The sequence below is a fragment of the Bos taurus genome, chromosome 6 (assembly GCF_002263795.3).
Source record: "Bos taurus isolate L1 Dominette 01449 registration number 42190680 breed Hereford chromosome 6, ARS-UCD2.0, whole genome shotgun sequence".
In the NCBI taxonomy this organism is placed as follows: domain Eukaryota; kingdom Metazoa; phylum Chordata; class Mammalia; order Artiodactyla; family Bovidae; genus Bos; species Bos taurus.
The window spans coordinates 83,963,811-83,986,552 of NC_037333.1; the positions used below are offsets into that span (position 1 = coordinate 83,963,811).

Genomic DNA, 22,742 nt, shown 5'->3' on the forward strand with positions numbered 1-22,742 from the left:
AATCTAAGGTTCAGGGGTCAGATAAGGTGGAAATACCACTGTGTCATGTTTCTTAGGGCTTCCCGGGTGACTCAGTGGTAAAGAATCCACTTGCCAATGCAGGAAGACACAGGAGATGCAGGTTCAGTTCCTGGGTCAGGAAGATTCCCTGGAGAGGGAAATAGCAACCCATTCCAGTATTCTTGCCTGGAGAATCCTAAGGACAGAGGATCCTGGAGGGCTAAAGTCCACAGGGTTGCAAAGACTTGGGCACGATTGAGCAACTGAGCACACATGCATGTTTTCTTAGCATGTGCACTTCATTCTGCATACTGAGCCACCCACTCCAGATCCTAGGGCCTTTTGATATTTCTGGGCATCAGTGACTCCAATGGACATATGGAAAGCATATCTTGTACAGAATGAGAGAACTGTATGCATTCTGTGTGCACCATGTTGCCTATCCACACATTTCTCTGAAAACCAAAACTGCTACACAATAATTTAACAAAGCATTACTTATCTTGTATACCTCAGGCATTTTGCATTGGGTTGGAAGATTGAATGAAAATTCCTTGAAATATAACTAGTCAATCTATTCAGTTGTATCAATATAATTTGTTACTACCAAATTTCTTCATATTTAATTTTTTCTTAGAATTTCTCCATCAGGATCAAAACAACAGTTCACTTAGCATCTATCTCAGGCAGATATGTAGAATCTACCTGAGAAATGGCTCTTGTTTTTCACACCAAGCTCAATGTCCAGAGATAATTCTCAAAGTCCTGCTTCCTTTGATAAATTACTGTGTAATTGTCAGTGGATAATTTATCTACATGTTCTTTGATACCTTTTTCTATTTATATACTATAAGACCTCTTACTAACATTTATGTGTTTCCTACTGTCTTGTATCCAACTCTTTGGGACCCTGTGGACCATACAGTCCATGGAATACTCCAGGCCAGAATACTGGAGTGGGTAACCGTTTCCTTCTCCAAGGGATCTTCCCAACCCAGGGATTGAACCCAGGTCTCCCTCATTGCAAGCTGATTTTTTACCAACTAAGCCACCAGGGAAGCCCTTTGTGATAAAACATGCATATACATACGTATGTATGTATATAATCTTTAATTTGTATTAAACTCCTCTCTCATGAGGTATTTCCATCCTACTAAGCCCAATGCACTTTGCTTACCCTTAGTCATTCTCATAGAGAAGGAAATAGAAACCCACTGCTGTATTCTTGCCTGGGAAATCTCATGGATGGAGGACCCTGGGAGGGCTAGAGTCCACGGGGTCGCAAGAGTCAGATAGGACTTAGTGACTAAACCACCACCCCATCCAGTTGTTTTCAAGGTTCCATACTTACGTTCTAAAGCAGTGGGCAGCACTCACAAGCCATGTGTCATTAATTAAAGTTGCTCCACAGCGATGGATCCCATCCCATTGCAGACTAGTTTGCCACGGCCATTCACCCTCTTGTACCTCTGTTCCACCAACAATCCTGAGACTCTGTCCTGGGGTTTTGTTCCTTCGTGTCCCACAACCTGCAGAAGAGAGGATGCATTTGTTAGCAATTGTTTTTACACATCAAACTGTGTTGTGCATGCTTAGCCATGTCCTACTCTTTGCAACCCCATGGGCTGTAGCCCACCAGGCTCCTCCGTCCATGGGATTTCCCAGGCAAGAATACTGGTGTGGGTTGCCATTTCCTTCTCCAGGGGATCTTCCTGACACAGGAATGAAATCCAAGTCTCCTGAATCTCCTGCATTAGCAGGTGGGTTCTTTACCCCTGAGCCAACTGTGAAGCCTGTGTATGTATATACATATGTATATATTTATCTCTACATAGAACAGATTAATATATATTAGTACATATATTAATTGTATGTATATGTATCTAATATTAGTAATAGAATATTGTTTATAATAGAGTTTCTCAATCTTGGCATTTCTGACATTTTCAGATGGATAATTCTTTGTTGTGGGGGTCCATCTTGTGCATCACAGGATGTCTAAAAGGATCCCTGGCCTATACATATTAGATACCAGTAGTATCCCTGTTCCCCAACCATCATGATAACCCAAATGCCACAAGAGGACTTAGTCACTTGGGGGGGTCAAAATTGCCCCTGTTTGAGAACTACTGTCTTGTAATTCTGTGTTCATGTATGAGTCTCATATATCTAGTCTCACTGAAGTATAAGCTGCTTTAAGCAAGGATTAAATCATCCATTTTATGTCCCTATTGACTAACACAGCACTGGTATCTAACAAGTTCCCAATAAATACTAGTAGTGAAAAGATATGCCATGTAATAGGATTATTGTTTGGTTTTACATTTAGTTAAGCCTATGAATTAACCAATATTCTGAGCTGGTGAGTAGTGCATTTCATTTCATCTTTTAATATAAAGGTATCGTGTAATTCTGTTAAATATATTCTCAAATCATGGTAGGGTATTCTGCCATAGGGGGAAGAAACACTGTGCCTTGAGTCAGTACCTTTAAAATATGGGTGAAGATATTATTTGTGCTTTCAGTAATTTCATCCACCTATACCCCAGTCCTGTCACTTCAATTCAGTCACTAGTTGTGTCTGACTCTTTGCAACTCCATATACTGCAGCATGACATGCCTCCCTGTCCACCACCAACTCCCAGAGTTTACCCAAACTCATGTCCAAAAAGTCAGTGATGCCATCCAACCATCTCATCCTCTGTCATCCCCTTCCCCTCCCGCCTTCAATCTTTCCCAGCATCAAGGTCTTTTCAAATGAGTCATCTCTTCCCATCAGGTGGCCAAAATATTGGAGTTTCAGCTTCAACATCAGTCCTTCCAGTGAACATTCAGGACTGATTTCCTTTAGGATGGACTGGTTGGATCTCCATGCAGTCCAAGGCACTCTCAAGAGTCTTCGCCAACACCAGCTTAAAAGCATCAATTCTTCGGCCCTCAGCTTTCTTTATAGTCCAACTCTCACATTCATACATGACTACTGGAAAAGCCATAACTTTAACTAGATGGACCTTTGTTACAAAGCAAAGTAATATCTCTGCTTTTTAATATGCTGTCTAGCTTGGTTATAACTTTCCTTCCAAGGAGTGAGTGTCTTTTAATTTCATGTCTGCAGTCACCATCTGCAGTGATTTTGGAGCCCGGAAAAATAAAGTCAGCCACTGTTTCCACTATTTCCCATCTATTTCCCATGAAGTGATGGGACCAGATGCCATGATCTTAGTTTTCTGAATGTTGAGCTTTAAGCCAACTTTTTCACTCTCCACTTTCACTTTCATCAGGAGGCTCTTTAGTTCTTCTTCACTTTCTGCCATAAGGGTGGTATCATCTGCATATCTGAGGTCATTGATATTTCTCCCGGCAATCTTGATTCCAGCTTCTGCTTCATCCAGCCCAGCGTTTCTCATGATGTACTCTGCATATAAGTTAAATAAGTAGAGTGACAATATACAGTCTCGACCTACTCCTTTTCCTATTTGGAACCAGTCTGTTGTTCCATGTCCGGTTCTAACTGTTGCTTCCTGACCAGCATACAAGTTTCTCAAGAGGCAGGTCAAGTGGTCTGGTATTTCCATCTCTTTCAGAATTTTCCACAGTTTGTGGTGATCCACACTGTCAAAGGCTTTGGTATAGTCAATAAAGCAGAAATAGATGTTTATCTGGAACTCTCTTGCTTTTTCGATGATCCAGCGGATGTTGGCAATTTGATCTCTGGTTCCTCTGCCTTTTCTAAAACCAGCTTGAACATCTGGAAGTTCACAATTCACGTATTGTTGAAGCCTGGCTTGGAGAACCCCAGTCCCATAATTGTCAGCAATTTTTATAATATGAGATGAATAACATCAAGATTTTATTTAGTGTGGAGTAGCACTAAGTTTCTGCCTTTAGCTGAAAAATATCGATGTACAAATTACTTCTATACAATCTTTAGAAGGTTTTCATGAGGATATATTGTAGATATCTGCAATCAGAACATTAAGAAATATTTTTGCCTTTTCTTTAACAACTGTACCATTCACTTCTACTACACATCTGCCACAGGCCCCATATATCCATTTCAAAATCCTTCTAGTTTTTATCCTTTTGCAATAAAAGGTACTTCAGAGGTAAGATAAACACCATGAGATGTGCATAAATCAAACTTTATTCTGACCCCATAATACTGACAAAGTAAACTTAAATAATCTAGAATTAACTTTATTCATTCAGGTAATACAATTTTAATAAATGTGTTAAACTTACAATTGTTCAGGAAGTTGTCTGTTTCTGTCTTGTTGATTTCTGAAACACACAGAAATGGTCAATAGAACGGGATCTGCACATCAGAATTTCCTAATGCCTCTGAGTACTTAAAATACTAAAGTTTGCTCGATTCCATTAAAAGATAGTATCTCTATGATGTAAAACTTTCAAAAAGCAACACAGTTTATCATAGACATAGTATATTCATTTTCTTGGGGAGAAGGGAGATTTGAACAGTTTCTTAAACTTTAGTGTGGCTAAAAGTCACCCGAAGAGCATCTTTATACTGTAAATTCCTTTTCCTTTTCCCAGTAATTCTGAGTTTGTCCTGAAACCCAGGAATCTGAGTTTTATAGCAGGAAATAGGATGTAGGTAGTTCATAGCTTTTAGGGGGGAAATCTTATTCTAAATCGCAGTATTATTCCCTAAATAATTGACCATTATTTCAGTTTTGTATTATTTGTTTTACCAAACTCATAAGCGTAGTTCCGTCTGTACAACATACCCTAGTGCATGTCCATAAATTAGTTCTCACTCCCATTGAAAAACAATGCTGTCCATTTCTTGGTCTTCTTTTCGCCAAAGTTTTAGCAAGACAATTTATCCTCAAATTGTCATTCAACTCTAGCCAGGGGCTCCTTAGCTCAACAATCAGATCCTAATCCTATCCAAATGCTAAACCAACCGATAGTTACATAAAACTCTCAATACTCAAATTTCCTGATTCAGTATTTCTAATGAATGAACCTATTTTCTTTGAACATGGCAAGATAGGATTTCTACATGTAAAAAAAAAATAATGTTAATTTCTTTAGTATTCAATAGTATTGATTCACAAAAAATCTATTTTCTAGAAAGACTTTTCTGACTTTATTCTGGCTACATTTGGAGAAAATGAAAAAATAACAAAGAAGTGGCCATTTATTCTCAGTAAATATTTAAAAACACCACCACAAGTCTCCCTATTTCAATATTCTTTATTTCAAGCTTTTCCTAGAGAAAATCTGGGCTTTGCATGTTGATACTATTACAAAAATAAATAAGAGACTCAAAATGGACTCATTGTGCTAAGTCCCACATCGGTAAGCCAAACTTACCATCTAGCCTAATTGCAGTTTCAACCTATTTCAGGAATACGACTTTTAATCAGTGAATCTGGAATTATCTAGTCAGCACTAGTGAAGTAATCTGTCTGCTGACCCCCATCATCCCCCAAATAAAGTTTCCCTTTCCTGACACAATCTACTTTGCCAGAAAACTTCTTGCCTTCTTCTGGCCATAAAAGTCTTCCATTTTGTATAGCTCCTCGGAGTTCCTGTCTGTCTGCGAAGGCAGAGTGCTGCCCAATCCATAAATCATTAAATAAAGCCAATTAGACCTTTAAATTTACTTCTTTGAATTTCTTTCTTTTTTTTTTTTAACATACTACTGACAGAGTTGACTTCATGAATGCATGGCTTGTGTATCTGCACCAAGTCCTATACTCAGCATGACCTTGCACTTGGTTTAATGCTCACTGTGTTGAAATTGGTAGTAATTGTTTCCTATAATTTGTGTTTGGAAGTGAAGTTTGACAGGATAATTGAGTATGGCACGGGCAGAGGAGATATATACCATGTGTCCATGGATTCATGCTACCCCTTTTGCATGTGTTATTCATGATATCCTATGAACTAAGAATTCCAATGGACCCACAATGTTCAGCAAACTCAAAATGAGTACAAGATACTGTGTGATGTCTACCACTATATAAACAGAGGTTACTGACAGCCCCAGGAGGCCAAGTTTTCTGTTTGAACCAGAACTTGCTTAGAACGCTAAAGAAGTAATGGCATTCAAATAAACACAAATGACTAAGGGACCTACCATACCCTTTCTTGTGCCCGTTACTTCTTTGTATTAGCCAAAAGCTTTAGCTGAAAATAATGATATAGAAGGATGTTTTGGTCCTTCCTCACATAAGCTGATGGTAGAGAGCAATGGTAAAATGTACCTGTATCTAGAAAGGAAATAAACAATGTTGAGCTAGACTTCTCTAGCATTTCTTTGGTTCTGGTAACCAAGATGCATGCATGGATAAGCTATGAAATACAGTTGTATAATTTTCATGATTCCAAATAAAAATTAAATGCTTTCATAGTTGCATTTGAAATTGACATTTCACAATATAAAGATCATCAGCAAAACTCATGCTATTAATTTAAAATTTTGACTCTATCACTTACTGCTGCTGCTGCTGCTAAGTCGCTTCAGTCGTGTCCAACTCTGTGCGACCCCATAGACAGCAGCCCACCAGGCTCCCCTGTCCCTGGGATTCTCCAGGCAAGAACACTGGAGTGGGTTGCCATTTCCTTCTCTAATGCATGAAAGTGAAAAGTGAAAGGGAAGTCGCTCAGTCGTGTCCGACTCTTAGCGACCCCAAGGACTGCAGCCCACCAGACTCCTCCGTCCATGGGATTTCCCAAGCAAGAGTACTGAAGTGGGTTGCCATTTCCTTCTCCACTTTTTCATTTAAAATATCACTAATTAATAGATAAAAATACCATGACAAATTAAGAAAAATCATATATCTTAGTACCTTTTACAGCACTGTCTAATTGCTTTTCAGAAGAGTCTCAGACTTTCACTTTTCACTGGGCCCCACAAATTACATACTAATAGCTGGCCCTGACTAGTGGGCTTCCTTTTCTAAGCAAGTAGAGGGACTAACCACCAGGTTTGGTCTCTAGTTACATCTGTCAGCTTTTATATTAGCACTTTTATTCCTTCTTTCTACTTGTGCCTTATTCTGTAGTTTTAGTCCTGCCATATCCAATACTTTATTCACCAGCCACATGTGCCTAGTAAGCTCTTGAAATGTGACTAAACTGAAGTGCATTATAAATATAAAATATACAATCAATTTCAAATCTCATGAAAAATGTTTACATGGACTATTTGTCAATATGAATTACATTGTGAATGCAATGTATTATATGTTACATTATTATTTCAAGAGTAGACAGTTATATGAACTACTTGTTGAAATAGTACTACTTTGGCTATATTGGGTTAAATGCATAAATTAATTAAATACATTTCACATGTTTACTTTTACTTTTTTAATGTGGCTACCAGAAACTTTAAGAATATACATGTGGCTGGTACACCATTTCTAGAGACTAACACTGTACTATAGCATATGACTGAGATTTTAACCAATCTTATATTTCCCCTGAGGGTCTTGTATGTATTTCACTTTCTAGTTTTGAGGATCTATCACTGTTTATCTTGTTCCCTTGCCCTGACAAAATCAAAAAATTTAGATTTTTCAAGTTAGTTATAAAATATACCAAAAATAATTTTTGCCAAAAGATAAACGATATACTTTTCATTGGCAAAGGGCCTAAGAGAAGAAGCTGCTGCTGCTAAGTCACTTCAGTATTGTCTGACTCTGTGCAGTCCCATAGACAGCAGCCCACTGGGCTCCTCCATCCCTGGGATTTTCCAGGCAAGAACACTGGAGTGGGTTGCCATTTCCTTCTCCAATGCATGAAAGTGAAAAGTGAAAGTGAAGTCGCTCAGTCGTGTCTGACTATTAGGGTCCCCGTGGACTGGAGCCCACCAGGCTCCTCTGTTCATTGAATTTTCCAGGCAAGAGTACTGGAGTGGGTTGCCATTGACTTCTCTGAGAGAAGAAGCTAATAAGGTTTATTAATGACATTTGAATGAAAATGTCATTCAAATCACATTTGATGGCACGAATCTTTCACAAAATCTAAAAATCAGTAGCATATAAGCCATCACACTCAGAACATAAAAAGTAAGCAACAGGAAGAGGAATAAACACACAGAGCCACTTTTTCCATTCACTGGATTCTATAGCTAAAGTGTAAGGCCCAATATAGAAAAAAAATCCAGGCTCACCAGTTAATGACAGACTTGCAGAGGAGATGTAAGTTTAAGGTAGTATTAAAATTTTAACAACTTCATTTGGATCAATTTAGTCCCAAAGAAGTATTCTGTTGGTGGCAAGACCCCATAATGAAAAACATCCAAAAACTTTTAAAGATTAGTGCCCAAAACCAAAGTTATTCTATGTAAGAGAATTGAATTAGAAGAGATAAACTTACTTTTAATTTCAACTGATTCAGGATCTAATTTAGGGGGTCCTACAGCATCTTGCAGCTTTTCATGTAGAACATGTTGTATTATTTTATTGATGGTTTCAGGGTCCTCAGTAGAAGGAAATCTAAAAATCAGCAGCATATGAGCCAACACTCCATGTTCCTCTTGACTGTGGACCAAAAAAAAAGAAAAAAAGAGAGAAATACAGTTTTAAAAGGTTAAGTTCCAAATAAGATTTATGGCAATATCATAGTCTATTTTTTCTTTATAACTCATTTGAAACACAAACACACAGAACAAATCTGTAAATTCAATTTTAAAAGATCTAATGTGTTTTCTTCTATATTTCTGATGCTGGGAAAGATGGAGGGCAGGAAGAGAAAAGGGTGACAGAGGATGAGATGGTTGGATGGCATCACGACTCAGCAGACATGAGTCTGAGCAAACTCTAGGAGATAGTGAAGGACAGGAAGCCTGGCATGCTACAGTCCATGGAGTCACAAAGAGTCAGATATGACTTAGGGACTGAACAACAACAACAACAATATTCCTATTGTTTGCCACATTCAAAACTCCCATCTCAGGCTTTCAGCTAGTAGCCTATGATCTTCCTTACCACCACAGGATCTAGTTAAATACTTGAGTTATTATCATCAAAAGACAATTTTCTTGTCAACCATCCAAAATTATCAAATAAAATGTATGGTAAATAAGAAACTAACTCTGGCTTTGGCTTTCAGGATTAATTAAATCCAGTGATTTCTCCCAAGTAATCTTCAGGCTCTTCTAAACAACTCTTAATCCTAAAGACATTAGAAAGCTTGACCAAGTCTTGACTTCATGTGATTTTATTTCCACAATAGAGTGTTATTGAGCCTTGGCATTATTTGAATGAATTACTACTTTGGAACCACCCTTGACTACTCTTTCTCATTCTCAGTCTATACTCTACCCCTTCTTTCACAATCACAACCAGTTCCCTTTCAGCTTGGGTGCAATAGGCTGCCACTGTGCTGGGCATCTGAGGAGGGTGAGTCCAAGTGCATGGGCACTTTAAACGCCATCTCCCGGATAGATACAATTTTGTAGATCTCAACATTTGACTCCTGTTCATTTTCAGAGTTAGATGTTTTGGAGGCTTGTCTCCAGGTACAGGTCCTAAAAGCTGAGGTGCCTGATTTGGGGTTGAAACTTTTCACTCATCAGGGAGAATCTCTGGGTTTGAGATTTTTTTCCTGGTGTGGCAGAATAGGATTTATGGCAAGATTGTGTCCCAGCCTCTCCAACCTGCTTCAGTGTGACTTTCTTCTCATTTGCTCAGTGTGCAGTAGTTACTCAGTAAACCTTTGTTTTTTTTTTTTTTTTTTTTAAGAGAAAATTGTTTCTTCTGTGTCTGTAGATTCAGTGAGTCCATGGAAGGAGATGAGTTTTTTTTGTTTTTGTTTTTTTGCTGTTTGCTAGGACTTTCTTTTTTCTTTTTTTTAATTTGTAATATTTATTTTTTTAATTTTATTTTATTTTTAAACTTTACAATGTTGTATTAGTTTTGCCAAATATCGAAATGAATCCGCCACAGGTATACCTGTGTTCCCCATCCTGAACCCTCCACCCTCCTCCCTCCCCTCCCCTCCCTCTGGGTCGTCCCAGTGCACCAGCCCCAAGCATCCAGTACCATGCATCGAAACTGGACTGGCGACTCATTTCATACATAATATTATACATGTTTCAATGCTATTCTCCCAAATCTCCCCACCCTCTCCCTCTCCCACAGAGTCCATAAGACTGATCTATACATCGGTGTCTCTTTTGCTGTCTCGTACACAGGGTTATTGTTTCCATCTTTCTAAATTCCATATATATGCGTTAGTATACTGTATTGGTGTTTTTCTTTCTGGCTTACTTCACTCTGTATAATAGGTTCCAGTTTCATCCATCTCATTAGAACTGATTCAAATGTATTCTTTTTAATGGCTGAGTAATACTCCATTGTGTATATGTACCACAGCTTTCTTATTCATTCATCTGCTGACGGGCATCTAGGTTGCTTCCATGTACTGGCTATTATAAACAGTGCTGCGATGAACACTGGGGTACACGTGTCTCTTTCCCTTCTGGTTTCCTCAGTGTGTATGCCCAGCAGTGGGATTGCTGGATCATAAGGCAGTTCTATTTCCAGTTTTTTAAGGAATCTCCACACTGTTCTCCAATCACAGCAGGATCCTCTATGACCCACCTCCCAGAATATTGGAAATAAAAGCAAAAATAAACAAATGGGACCTAATTAACCTTAAAAGCTTCTGTACAACAAAGGAAACTATTAGCAAGGTGAAAAGGCAGCCTTCAGAATGGGAGAAAATAATAGCAAATGAAGCAACGGACAAACAACTAATCTCAAAAATATACAAGCAACTCCTACAGCTCAACTCCAGAAAAATAAATGACCCAATCAAAAAATGGGCCAAAGAACTAAATAGACATTTCTCCAAAGAAGACATACAGATGGCTAACAAACACATGAAAAGATGCTCAACATGACTCATTATCAGAGAAATGCAAATCAAAACCACTATGAGGTACCATTTCAAACCAGTCAGAATGGCTGCGACCCATAAGTCTACAAGCAATAAATGCTGGAGAGGGTGTGGAGAGAAGGGAACTCTCTTGCACTGTTGGTGGAGATGAGTTTTTTTCTTCCTGCTTCACCATCTTGAACCAGAACCCCAAAGAATCTTACTCCTCACACATATGCTGTATCAACTTCTGTGCTCCCAAACTGTAGGTAGGAATACCAACTAGAATTCATTTTTGCAAGGTGGTTTATCTATTATAAAGTTGATTATCTATCCTCTCTGATGCAGCATGTCTACTCTTAGAAGTTTAATCTTCAAAATACACTCTTTTGATGCAAGGAGATATGTATACATACAGCATCTTAACTTTATCTTTAAATCAAAAAAATATTGTAACAACCCAAGTGCCCATCAAAAGGGCAATGGCTAAATCAATTTTGACATACACTTGTAGTGAAAAACTATATAGCCAGCTAAATCAATATGCAGTCGTTGGGAAAATATTAAAAGTAAATTACTAACAAGATGTGTTGGGTGGCCATATGCAGGCCAAAGAGTCCTTCCTCCTACTGGGGCTCTTGGTGTCACTGTGACCAGCGAGTTGGACATCTTCATGGGGAACATGACCCTCATCAACGAGGATGTGTATCACCTCTGGCTGGATAGTGATTTGGTGAGTGGCGCGGTGGCCCTGAGGGTGTGCTTGCTGGGGAATCCTGAAGCAGCCCGGTGCCACAGCAGCGATGCTCCAGAGAGACACCATGGACCACTACGGTAATTTCCATGTGCTTGAGCACCTGCTCCATGCACCACCAAATCTGCGGCACCAGATCATCTTCCAGATCCTGCCCTTTTGACAGGCGCTGTTCATCTAGAGGGACTCTGCCTCTAACCAGGCCTTCGTGCGGGAGGCGCTGGGCAAGAATCTGTCCAAGGGCACCAAGAAAGACCTGGATGACTTAGGCATGAAAACCGGCATCATCCTCAAGAGCTACTGGAGACAGTCTGACAACTTTAAGCGAGTCTTCAAGGTGGTAGAGGAAATGAAGGGCTCCCCGATCGACAATCAGGAGGAGCTACCCCACACCCCCATGCCCAAGGCCAGGGGTGGCGGCTGGGAGGAGCAACCCCACGTCCAAGGAGCTGTGGCTGCACGGGGGCAGGAGGGCCTAGAGGAGCTATCCCACGTTGAAGGTCAGGAAAGGCGGCGTTTAGGAGATACCCCTTGTCCAAGGTAAGGAGCAACGGCTGTGCTTTGCTGGAGCAGCGGTGAAGAGATACCCAACGCCCAAGGTAAGAGAAACCCAAGTAAGACAGTAGGTGTTGCAAGAGGGCATCAGAGGGCAGACACACTGAAATCGTACCCACAGAAAACTAGTCAATCTAATCACACTAGGACCACAGCCTTGTCTAACTCAATGAAACTAAATCATGCCCATGGGGCAACCCAAGACGGGCGGGTCATGGTGGAGAGATCTGACAGAATGTGGTCCACTGGAGAAGGGAATGGCAAACCACTTCAGTATTCTTGCCTTGAGAACCCCATGAACAGTATGAAAAGGCAAAATGATAGGATGCTGAAAGAGGAACTCCCCAGGTCAGTAGGTGCCCAATATTCTACTGGAGATCAGTGGAGAAATAACTCCAGAAAGAATGAAGGGATGGAGCCAAAGCAAAAACAATCTCCAGCTGTGGATGCGACTGGTAATAGAAGCAAGGTCCCATGCTGTAAGGAGCAATATTGCATAGGAACCTGGAATGTCAGGTCCATGAATCAAGGCAAATTGGAAGTGGTCAAACAGGAGATGGCAAGAGTGAATGTCAACATTCTAGGAATCAGCAAACTGAAATGGACTGGAATGGGTGAATTTAACTCAGATGACCATTATATCTACTACTGCGGGCAGGAATCCCTCAGAAGAAATGGAGTAGCCATCATGGTCAACAAAAGAGTCTGAAATGCAGTACTTGGATGCAATCTCAAAAATGACAGAATAATCTCTGTTCGTTTCCAAGGCAAACCATTCAATATCACAGTAATCCAAGTCTATGCCCCAACCAGTAACACTGAAGAAGCTGAAGTTGAACGGTTCTCTGAAGACTACAAGACCTTTTAGAACTAACACCCCAAAAAGATGTCCTTTTCATTATAGGGGACTGGAATGCAAAAGTAGAAAGTTAAGAAACACCTGGAGTAACAGGCAAATTTGGCCTTGGAATATGGAATTAAGCAGGGCAAAGACTAATAGAGTTTTGCCAAGAAAATGCACTGGTCATAACAAACACCCTCTTCCAACAACACAAGAGAAGACTCTACACATGGACATCACCAGATGGTCAACACCAAAATCAGATTGATTATATTCTTTGCAGCCAAAGATGGAGAAGCTCTATACAGTCAACAAAAACAAGACCAGGAGCTGACTGTGGCTCAGATCATGAACTCCTGATTACCAAATTCAGAACTTAAATTGAAGAAAATGAAGAAAACCAGTAGACCATTCAGGTATGACCGAAATCAAATCCCTTATGATTATACAGTGGAAGTGAGAAATAGATTTAAGGGCCTAGATCTGATAGATAGAGTGCCTGATGAACTATGGATGGAGGTTGTGACATTGTACAGGAGACAGTGATCAAGACTATCCCCATGGAAAAGAAATGCAAAAAAGCAAAATGGCTGTCTGGGGAGGCCTTACAAATAGCTGTGAAAAGAAGAGAAGTGAAAAGCAAAGGAGAAAAGGAAAGATACAAGCATCTGAATGCAGAGTTCCAAAGAATGGCAAGAAGAGATAAGAAAGCCTTCCTCAGCGATCAATGCAAAGAAATAGAGGAAAAAAACAGAATGGGAAAGACTAGAGATCTCTTCAAGAAAATTAGAGATACCAAGGGAACATTTCATGCAAAGATGGGCTCGATAAAGGACAGAAATGGTATGGACCTAACAGAAGGAGAAGATATCAAGAATACACAGAAGAACTGTTCAAAAAAGATCTACACGACCCAGATAATCACGATGGTGTGATCACTCACCTAGAGCCAGACATCCTGGAATGTGAAGTCAAGTGGGCCTTAGAAAGCATCACTACGAACAAAGCTAGTGGAGGTGATGGAATTCCAGTGGAGCTATTTCAAATTCTGAAAGATGATGCTGTGAAAGTGCTGCACTCAATATGCCAGCAAATTTGGAAAACTCAGCAGTGGCCACAGGACTGGAAAAGGTCAGTTTTCATTCCAATCCCAAAGAATGGCAATGCCAAAGAATGCTCAAACGAATTGCACTCATCTCACACACTAGTAAAATAATGCTCAAAATTCTCCAAGCCAGGCTTCAGCAATACGTGAACCGTGAACTTCCTGATGTTCAAGCTGGTTTTAGAAAAGGCAGAGGAACCAGAGATCAAATTGCCAACATCCGCTGGATCATGGAAAAAGCAAGAGAGTTCCAGAAAAACATCTATTTCTGCTTTATTGACTATGCCAAAGCCTTTGACTGTGTGGATCACAATAAACTGTGGGAAATTCTTCAAGAGATGGGAATCCCAGACCACCTGACCTGCCTCTTGAGAAATCTGTATGCAGGTCAGGAAGCAAAAGTTGGAACTGGACATGGAACAACAGACTGTTTCCAAATAGGAAAAGGAGTACATCAAGGCTGTATATTGTCACCCTGCTTATTTAACTTATATGCAGAGTACATCATGAGAAATGCTGGACTGAAAGAAACACAAGCTGGAATCAAGATTGCCGGGAGAAATATCAATAAGCTCAGATATGCAGATGACACCACCCTTATGGCAGAAAGTGAAGAAGAACTAAAGAACCTCTTGATGAAAGTGAAAGTGGAGAGTGAAAAAGTTGGCTTGAAGCTCAACATTCAGAAAACGAACATCATGGCATCCGGTCCCACCACTCTATGGGAAATAGATGGGGAAACAGTGGAAACAGTGTCAGACTTTATTTTTCTGGGCTCTAAAGTCACTGCAGATGGTGACTGAAGCCATGAAATTAAAAGACACTTACTCCTTGGAAGGAAAGTTATGACCAACCTAGACAGCATATTCAAAAGCAGAGACATTACTTTGCCAACAAAGGTCCGTCTAGTCAAGGCTATGGTTTTTCCAGTGAGCATGTATGGATGTGAGAGTCGGACTGTGAAGAAGGTTGAGCGCCGAAGAATTGATGCTTTTGAACTGTGGTGTTGGAGAAGACTCTTGAGAGTCCCTTGGACTGCAAGGAGATCCAACCAGTCCATTCTGAAGGAGATCAGCCCTGCGATTTCTTTGGAAGGAATCATGCTAAAGCTGAAACTCCAGTACTTTGGCCACCCCATGATAAAAATTGACTCATTGGAAAAGACTCTGATGCTGGGAGGGATTGGGGACAGGAGGAGAAGGGGACGACAGAGGATGAGATGGCTGGATGGCATCACTGACTCGATGGACATGAGTCTGAGTGAACTCCGGGAGTTGGTGATGGACAGGGAGGCCTGGCGTGCTGCGATTCATGGGGTCTCAAAGAGTCGGACACAACTGAGCGACTGATCTGAACGGAACTGAACTGGTCGACAACACCCAGCAGCACTTCCTCCTGTTCGAGCGACTGGCCAGGGACTATGCAGCCATTGTCTTCTTTGCCAACAATCGCTTTGAGACAGGGAAGGAAAAAACTGCAGTCTCTGAGCTTTTGGGATTTTGCCTTCTGTGCTGAGTTCATGTTCTCGAACTGGACCCTCGGAGTTGTGGACTCCTGTGTGGATGACATGGATGTGGACTTAGAGGAGGAGAGTCTCCAGGACTTGAAGGAGATCAAACTGCCCTCTGGGGAAAGCTCTGTGTCTTTTCGAAGATGGAAGCCAGGTCCTGGGGGCTGGTGAATGTGGCCTCCAAGATGACCCACAATAAGGATGTCAGAGACCTGTTTGCGGACCTTGTGGAGAAGTTCATGGAACCCTGTGGCCCAGACCACTGGCCGTTGAATGACTAATCAGTGTTGTGCATTGGTCCACTCCCTGGATGACTCTCGGCACCAGGCCCTCTGGGAGGGCTACATGGACGCCCTCCCACCCTCCTTGGCTGCCTCCTGTGTCTCTATCATGACTGGGGCCACCACCACACACTGACAATAAAGTTGCCATGACTTTGGAAAAAAAAAAGATGTGTTATTTCTGGGCATGAAACTATTAAAGAGGGGACTTTTGCTTTCTGTTTTTTTGTAATCTTGTGTTATTTGAATTTTACACAATTTTGTATTGCTTTTGTAATCTGGAAAAATAGAGCTTTAAAGGGATCATTGTTATATATCTCATCCCCCTTTTCACTGCCATAGCACCCCTATACATCCATTACTTACTCTTTTCTTCTTTCCAGTAAACTACTCCTCTACTGGCTCACTGAGAGAGACAAAAACAGCACCTCCCTCTACCCTAGCTATATGATTTACCTCACACCTTCGTATCACAGAAAACCTTCCTGAGTGGGTAAATTACTTTCTACCTCACATTTACTTCATTGCAGTCTACTTCCTCCCCTTCTGTTCAACTGAATCATTTCTCTACTTGAACACTAATGACTTCCTCATTGACATTTCCCATGAATTCTTTCTAGTCATATTACTTGGTAGCTCAGGAATCTTGTCAATACTGACCACTCCCTCACTAAAACTTTCTGTTATTAGCTTCAGTGGTGCCTCTTTCGACTCTTTGTTTTGCCTGCTCCTTCCCTGTCTATTTCCTAGTTTGCTATTTTTCTTCTATTTCCTTAAATATGTCATTCCTCAAGCTTTCTTCACGATCCTTTTTTTTCTTGCATTACCCCTTTTCTGAGAAATTCTGTTGACACCCACACTTTCTAATACTCTGAGTTGATGTTGAGCAAATTTATGTCTTCAACTCAGTTTCCATTTCCTCCCTTATGTCAGACTCATATTTTGGGCTCATAGGATCACTTAGTATCTCAAATCAATATCTCTAAAGACTGACTTTATCTCTCCAACAAATTTGCACATCTTCAGAAGAAAGAATAATGAATAGAAAGATTTCTGGCATGAAGGGGTAAACAAATTAGAAAGTGATTCAGAAGATAGAATTGATTGTTGTTTTACAGTTGCTCCGTCATGTTTGACTCTTTGCAACCCCATGGACTGCATCACACCTGGCTTCCCTGTCCTTCACCATCTCCCAGAGTTTGCTCAAACTTATGTCCACTGAGTTGGTGATGATATTTAACCATCTTGTTCTCTGTCATCCCCTTCTCCTCCTGCCTTTGATCTTTCCCAGCATCAGAGTCTTTTCCAGTGAGTCAGCTCTGCATCAGGTGGCCAAAGTATTGAAGCTTCAGCTTCAGCATCAGTCTTTCCAATGAATAATGAGGGTTTATTTCCTTTAGGATTGACTGGTTGATCTCCTTGCTGCCCAAAGGGAATCTCAAGATTCTTCTCTACCACAACAGTTCAAAGGCATCAATTCTTCAGCAGTCAACCTTTTTTATTGTCCAGTTCTCACATCCATACATGACTACTGGAAAAACCATAATATTGACTATATGGACCTTTGTAGGCATAGTAATGACTTTGCTTTTTAATACACTGTCTAGGTTTGTCTTTGCTTTAGTTGCAAGGAGCAATAGTTCTTCTCCAGTAGCATATTGGACACCTACTGACCTGAGAGCTTCATCTTTCACTGTCATGTCTTTTTGCCTTTTCATACCATTCATGGGGTTCTTGAGGCAAGAAGCTGAAGTGGTTTGCCATTCCCTTCTCCAGTAGGCCACATTTTATCAGAACTCTCCCCCATGACCCATCCATCTTGGGTGGCCCTACATGTCATGACTCATGGTTTCATTGAGTTAAGCAAAGTTGTGATCCATGATTCAGGTCTTCATTCTGTCTTCCCTCTGATGGATAAGATGCTTGTGCAAGTTTCTTGATGGGAGAGACTGGCTGTGGAGAAAACTGGGTCTTGTTCTGGTGGGCAAGGCTATGCTCACTAAGTCTTTAATCCAATTTTCTGCTGATGGTTGAGGCTGTGTAATGGCAGAAATGAAAGAAGCCTACACCTTGGAAGAAAAGCTATGACAAACTTAGACAGCATATTAAAAAGCAAAGATATTACCTTGCTGACAAAAGTCTGTAAGGTCAAATCTATGGTTTTCCCAGTAGTCATGTATGGATATGAGAATTGGACAATAAAGAACGCTGAGCATCAAAGAACTGATGCTTTTGAACTGTGGTGTTGGAAAAGACTTTTGAGAGTCCCTTGGACTGCAAGATCAAACCAGTCAATCCTAAAGGAAATCAGTCCTGAATATTCACTGGAAGGACTGATTCTGAAGCTGAAGCTCCAATCCTTTGGTCACCTGACGCAAAGAGCTGATTCATTGGAAAAGACCCTGATGCTGGGAAAGATTGAAGGAAGGATGAGAAGTGGACAACAGAGGATGAGATGGTTGGATGGCATCACTGACTCGATGAACATGAATTTGAGCAAGCTCCAGGAGTGGGTGAAGGACAGGGAAGCCTGGTGTGCTGCAGTCTATGTGGTCACAAAGAGTTGAACACAACTGAGTGACTGAACTGAACTGTACTGAATGGCAATAATGGTCACCTCCTTCAAAATGATTTATGCCAGCATGCCAGGCCTCCCAGAACTGTTGTAGTCAGTTCCCCTGACCCCACGACAGGCCACTGTTGACCCACACCTTCCCTGGAGACTCCCAAGCACACACAGGCAAGTCTGACTCATTCTCTTATGATGTCACTGCTCCTTTCTCCAGGGTCCTGGTGCACACAAGGTTTTATTTGTGTTCTCCAAGAGTCTCTGTTTCCCCAGTCCTGTAGAATTGGTAGAACTTAGTTATTCATGAAGTTCAAGGGGCCCAGGAAAGGGAGGAGCATGGGTGACTTCCAGGTTTCTTATTAGCATAATTAGGTTTTTCTTGAGTTTGAGAATTTTCTGTGAAACACCCACATGGAAGTGTGCATGGGCAAACATATATTTCTAGAACCAGGACAAAAATTTAGACTGGAGATAGAAACTTGGATTTCCATAGCCTAGGAAACCATGGTGTGAGTGAATGAAATCCCCTTGAGAGAATGAAAATTTGATAACTGGAGAAGCAGATAAAGATCCAAGAAAAAGGAATATTTTGAACATCAAAGAGTATGGAATTTTCAAGAGAAAGTGGGCAACTAAGTAACAGGTTGATGAGCAACTTGGAGCTTTTGTCATTGAAACACTGTTGGAAATAGCAGCTATTTTATTCTGGAAATTACAAATAATTCGTATGAAGATAATACTTTATTTTAAGATCCTCCTATATTATTTTGTTTTAAATGTTATGCCTTGGATTCTATTTATTGATGGTTGATGAAATTGAAGAAAGTGAAGAAAACCACTAGACCATTCAGGTATGACCTAAATCAAATCCCTTGTGACTATACAGAGGAAATGAGCAACAGATTTAAGGGACTAGATTTGATAGAGTGCTTGATGAACTGTGGACAGAAGTTCCTGATATTGTACAGGAGATAGGAATCAAGACCACCCCCAAGAAAAAGAAATGCAAAAAGCACAATGGCTGTCTGAGGAGGCCTTACAAATAGCTGCGAAAAGAAGGGAAGTGAAAAGGAAAGGAGAAAAGGAAAGATATGCCCATTTGAATGCAGAGTTCCAAAGAATAGCAAGGAGAGATAAGGAAGACTTCCTCAGCGATCAATGCAAAGAAATAGAGGAAAAAAACAGAATGGGAAAAACTAGAGATCTCTTCAAGAAAATTAGAGATACCAAGGGAACATTTCATGCAAAGATGGGCTCAGTAAAGGACAGAAATGGTAGGGACCTAACAGAAGCAGAAGATATTAAGAAGAGGTGGCAAGAATACACAGAAGAACTGTTCAAAAAAGATCTTCATGACCCAGATAATCATGATGGTGTCATCACTCACCTAGAGCCAGACATCCTGGAATGTGGAGTCAAGTGGCCCTTAGGAACCATAACTACGAACAAAGCTAGTGGAGGTGATGGAATTCCAGTGGAGCTATTTCAAATTCTGAAAGATGATGCTGTGAAAGTGCTGCACTCAATATGCCAGCAAATTTGGAAAACTCAGCAGTGGCCACAGGACTGGAAAAGGTCAGTTTTCATTCCAATCCCAAAGAAAGGCAATGCCAAAGAATGTTGAAAGTACCACACAATTGCACTCATCTCACATGGCTAGTAAAGTGATACTTAAAATTCTCCAAGCCAGGCTTCAGCAATACGTGAACCGTGAACTTCCAGATGTTCCAGCTGGTTTTAGAAAAGGCAGAGGAACCAGAGATCAAACTGCCAACATCTGCTGGATCATTGAAAAACAAGAGAGTTCCAGAAAAACATCTATTTCTGCTTTATTGACTATGCTAAAGCCTTTGACTGTGTGGATCACAATAAACTGTGGAAAATTCTGAAAGAGATAGGAATCCCAGACCACCTGACCTGCCTCTTGAGATATCTATATGCAGGTCAGGAAGCAATAGTTAGAACTGGACATGGAACAACAGACTGTTTCCAAACAGGAAAAGGAGTACATCAAGGCTGTATATTGTCACCCTGCTTATTTGACTTATATGCAGAGTACATCATGAGAAACGCTGGGCTGGAAGAAGCACAAGCTGGAATCAAGATTGCCAGAAGAAATATCAATAAGCTCAGATATGCAGATGACACCACCCTTTAGGGCAGAAAGTGAAGAAGAACTAAAGAACCTCTTGATGAAAGTGAAAGTGGAGAGTGAAAAAGTTGGCTTAAAGCTGGACATTGAGAAAACTAAGATCATGGCATCCAGTCCCATCACTTCATGGCAAATGGATGGGGAAACAGTGGAAACAGTGTCAGACTTTATTTTTCTGGGCTCCAAAGTCACTGCAGATGGTGACTGCAGCCATGAAATTAAAAGACATTTACTCCTTGGGAGGAAAGTTATGACCAACCTAGACAGCATATTCAAAAGCAGAGACATTACTTTGTCAACAAAGGTCCGTCTAGTCAAGGCTATGGTTTTTCCAGTTGGCATGTATGGATGTGAGAGTTGGACAATAAAGGGATCTGAATGCTAAAGAATTGATGCTTTTGAAATGGTGTTGGAGAAGACTCTTGAGAGTCCCTTGGACTACAAGGAGATCCAACAAGTCCATCCTAAAGGAATTCAGTCCTGAATATTCATTGGAAGGACTAATGTTGAAGCTGAAACTCCAATACTTTGGCCACCTGATGGGAAGAGATGACTCATTTGAAAAGACCCTGATGCTGGGAAAGATTGAGGGCAGGAGGAGAAAGGGAAGACAGAGGATGAGATGGTTGGATGGTATCACTGACTCCATGGACATGGGTTTGGGTGGACTCGGGAGTTGGTGATGGACAGGGAGGCCCGGCATGCTGCAGTTCCTGGGGTCACAAGGAGTCGGACACGACTGAGTGACTGAACTGAACTGAACTGATGAACAGATCTGAGATCTTAAATATTTATAGCAAAAAAAAAAAAAAATGAGTAAAATGAAAAGAAAGAAATATAGTAGGAAGGAGTACCAAGAAGAGAAAATAAAAAATCTCCTTTACTACGCTATTTTACATAGGACACTTATTTGTTATTAAACCAAGAGATGTGGCTTAGGTCCGTATTTGTTCTAACTAGTTTCCTAAAATCAAACAAGTCAAAAAACCCAATTCTATAATACAGCCACCGATAACACTTAGAATCTGCCTGCAGTGTAGGAGACCTGGGTTTGATCCCTGGTTTGGGAAGATCCCCTGGAGACAGGAAAGGTTACCCACTCCAGTATTCTCACCCGGAGAATTCCATAAATTATACAATCCATGGCATTGCAAAGAGTCAGACATGACTGAGAGCCTTTCACTTTCATTTTTCCCTCAAAATCATCTTGCAAATTCTTTCTTTTGGATTTAAAGAATGAGTAAGGCACATTGTAACCCACGACTTAACACAGAACAGATACAAAATTAATCTGTTAAATTATATCACATATGAACAATTCAAACTATTTTTTACTGACCAGATTAACAGCTTTAGCTTCAAATTATAATCAGAAGTCAGTACTTTAGATCTACATACCTGAACTTGATAATGTGAGACTTGACAAATTTTCCCCTCAATGAAGATTTATGAAATGCATTTTTTACCTGTTCCAAAAATATTCAAAATATGTCAGCAAGGATAATTTTCTAAAATTCTGCAAACTGATTCAAAGCTTAAAACATTTTTAAAAACAAAACACACTGACCGACATTTCACAATTGCTGAACTTGAGGAGTCTCTTTTTGTACTCTGTTCAGTGATTTCAACTGAACTCTGACTTAAGAATTATATGAGCTGGAGAACCATAGGAGGGGGCTAGGAGTGATGTCTGCTGTGCTACACTTGGAAAGAGATAAAAGAGAGTAAATAGACTGGGTTTTGAAAAGCAAGAGAAGTATTCACTCTATGAGATAGAGACTTTTACTGTAGGTAGACAAAGGAAATGGAAAAAACTGTGGCAGGTGGTAGGTCATAAATTCAATCCATGGCCTCACCATCCTGAACACACTGGGTCTCATCTGATCTCAGAAGCAGAGTTAGGCTAGGTTAGTACTTGGAAGAGATAATGAATGTGAGAATGAATGCATAACGGTGTCACATGGTTCTCAAACCTAGTGAAAAATATTACCAAATATCCCTTCATAATCTACACCCAATTCAGCACTCAAGATGCTCTTAGGAAGGCTCAGATGAACTGGGATACATAGCCGATGGTGTGTGTGTGTTAGTTGCTCAGTTGTGTCCGACTCTTTG

General features: G+C 40.5%; 1 protein-coding gene and 1 pseudogene across 1 annotated transcript in view; one reads left to right on the forward strand and one right to left on the reverse strand.

Annotated features, from left to right (window-relative positions):
* Positions 1-22,742, reverse strand: part of TMPRSS11E (transmembrane protease, serine 11E) — a 57,399-nt gene that overhangs the window by 8,423 nt on the left and 26,234 nt on the right. Inside the window, exons 4-7 of the mRNA XM_002688318.6 lie at positions 22,026-22,093; positions 8,356-8,519; positions 4,243-4,281; positions 1,352-1,529 (exon numbers count right to left, since the gene is read on the reverse strand). Coding sequence (XP_002688364.1) covers positions 1,352-1,529; positions 4,243-4,281; positions 8,356-8,519; positions 22,026-22,093 — 449 coding nt within the window. The remainder of the gene's footprint in view (positions 1-1,351; positions 1,530-4,242; positions 4,282-8,355; positions 8,520-22,025; positions 22,094-22,742) is intronic.
* Positions 11,343-16,059, forward strand: LOC101903916 (acidic fibroblast growth factor intracellular-binding protein-like; annotated as a pseudogene).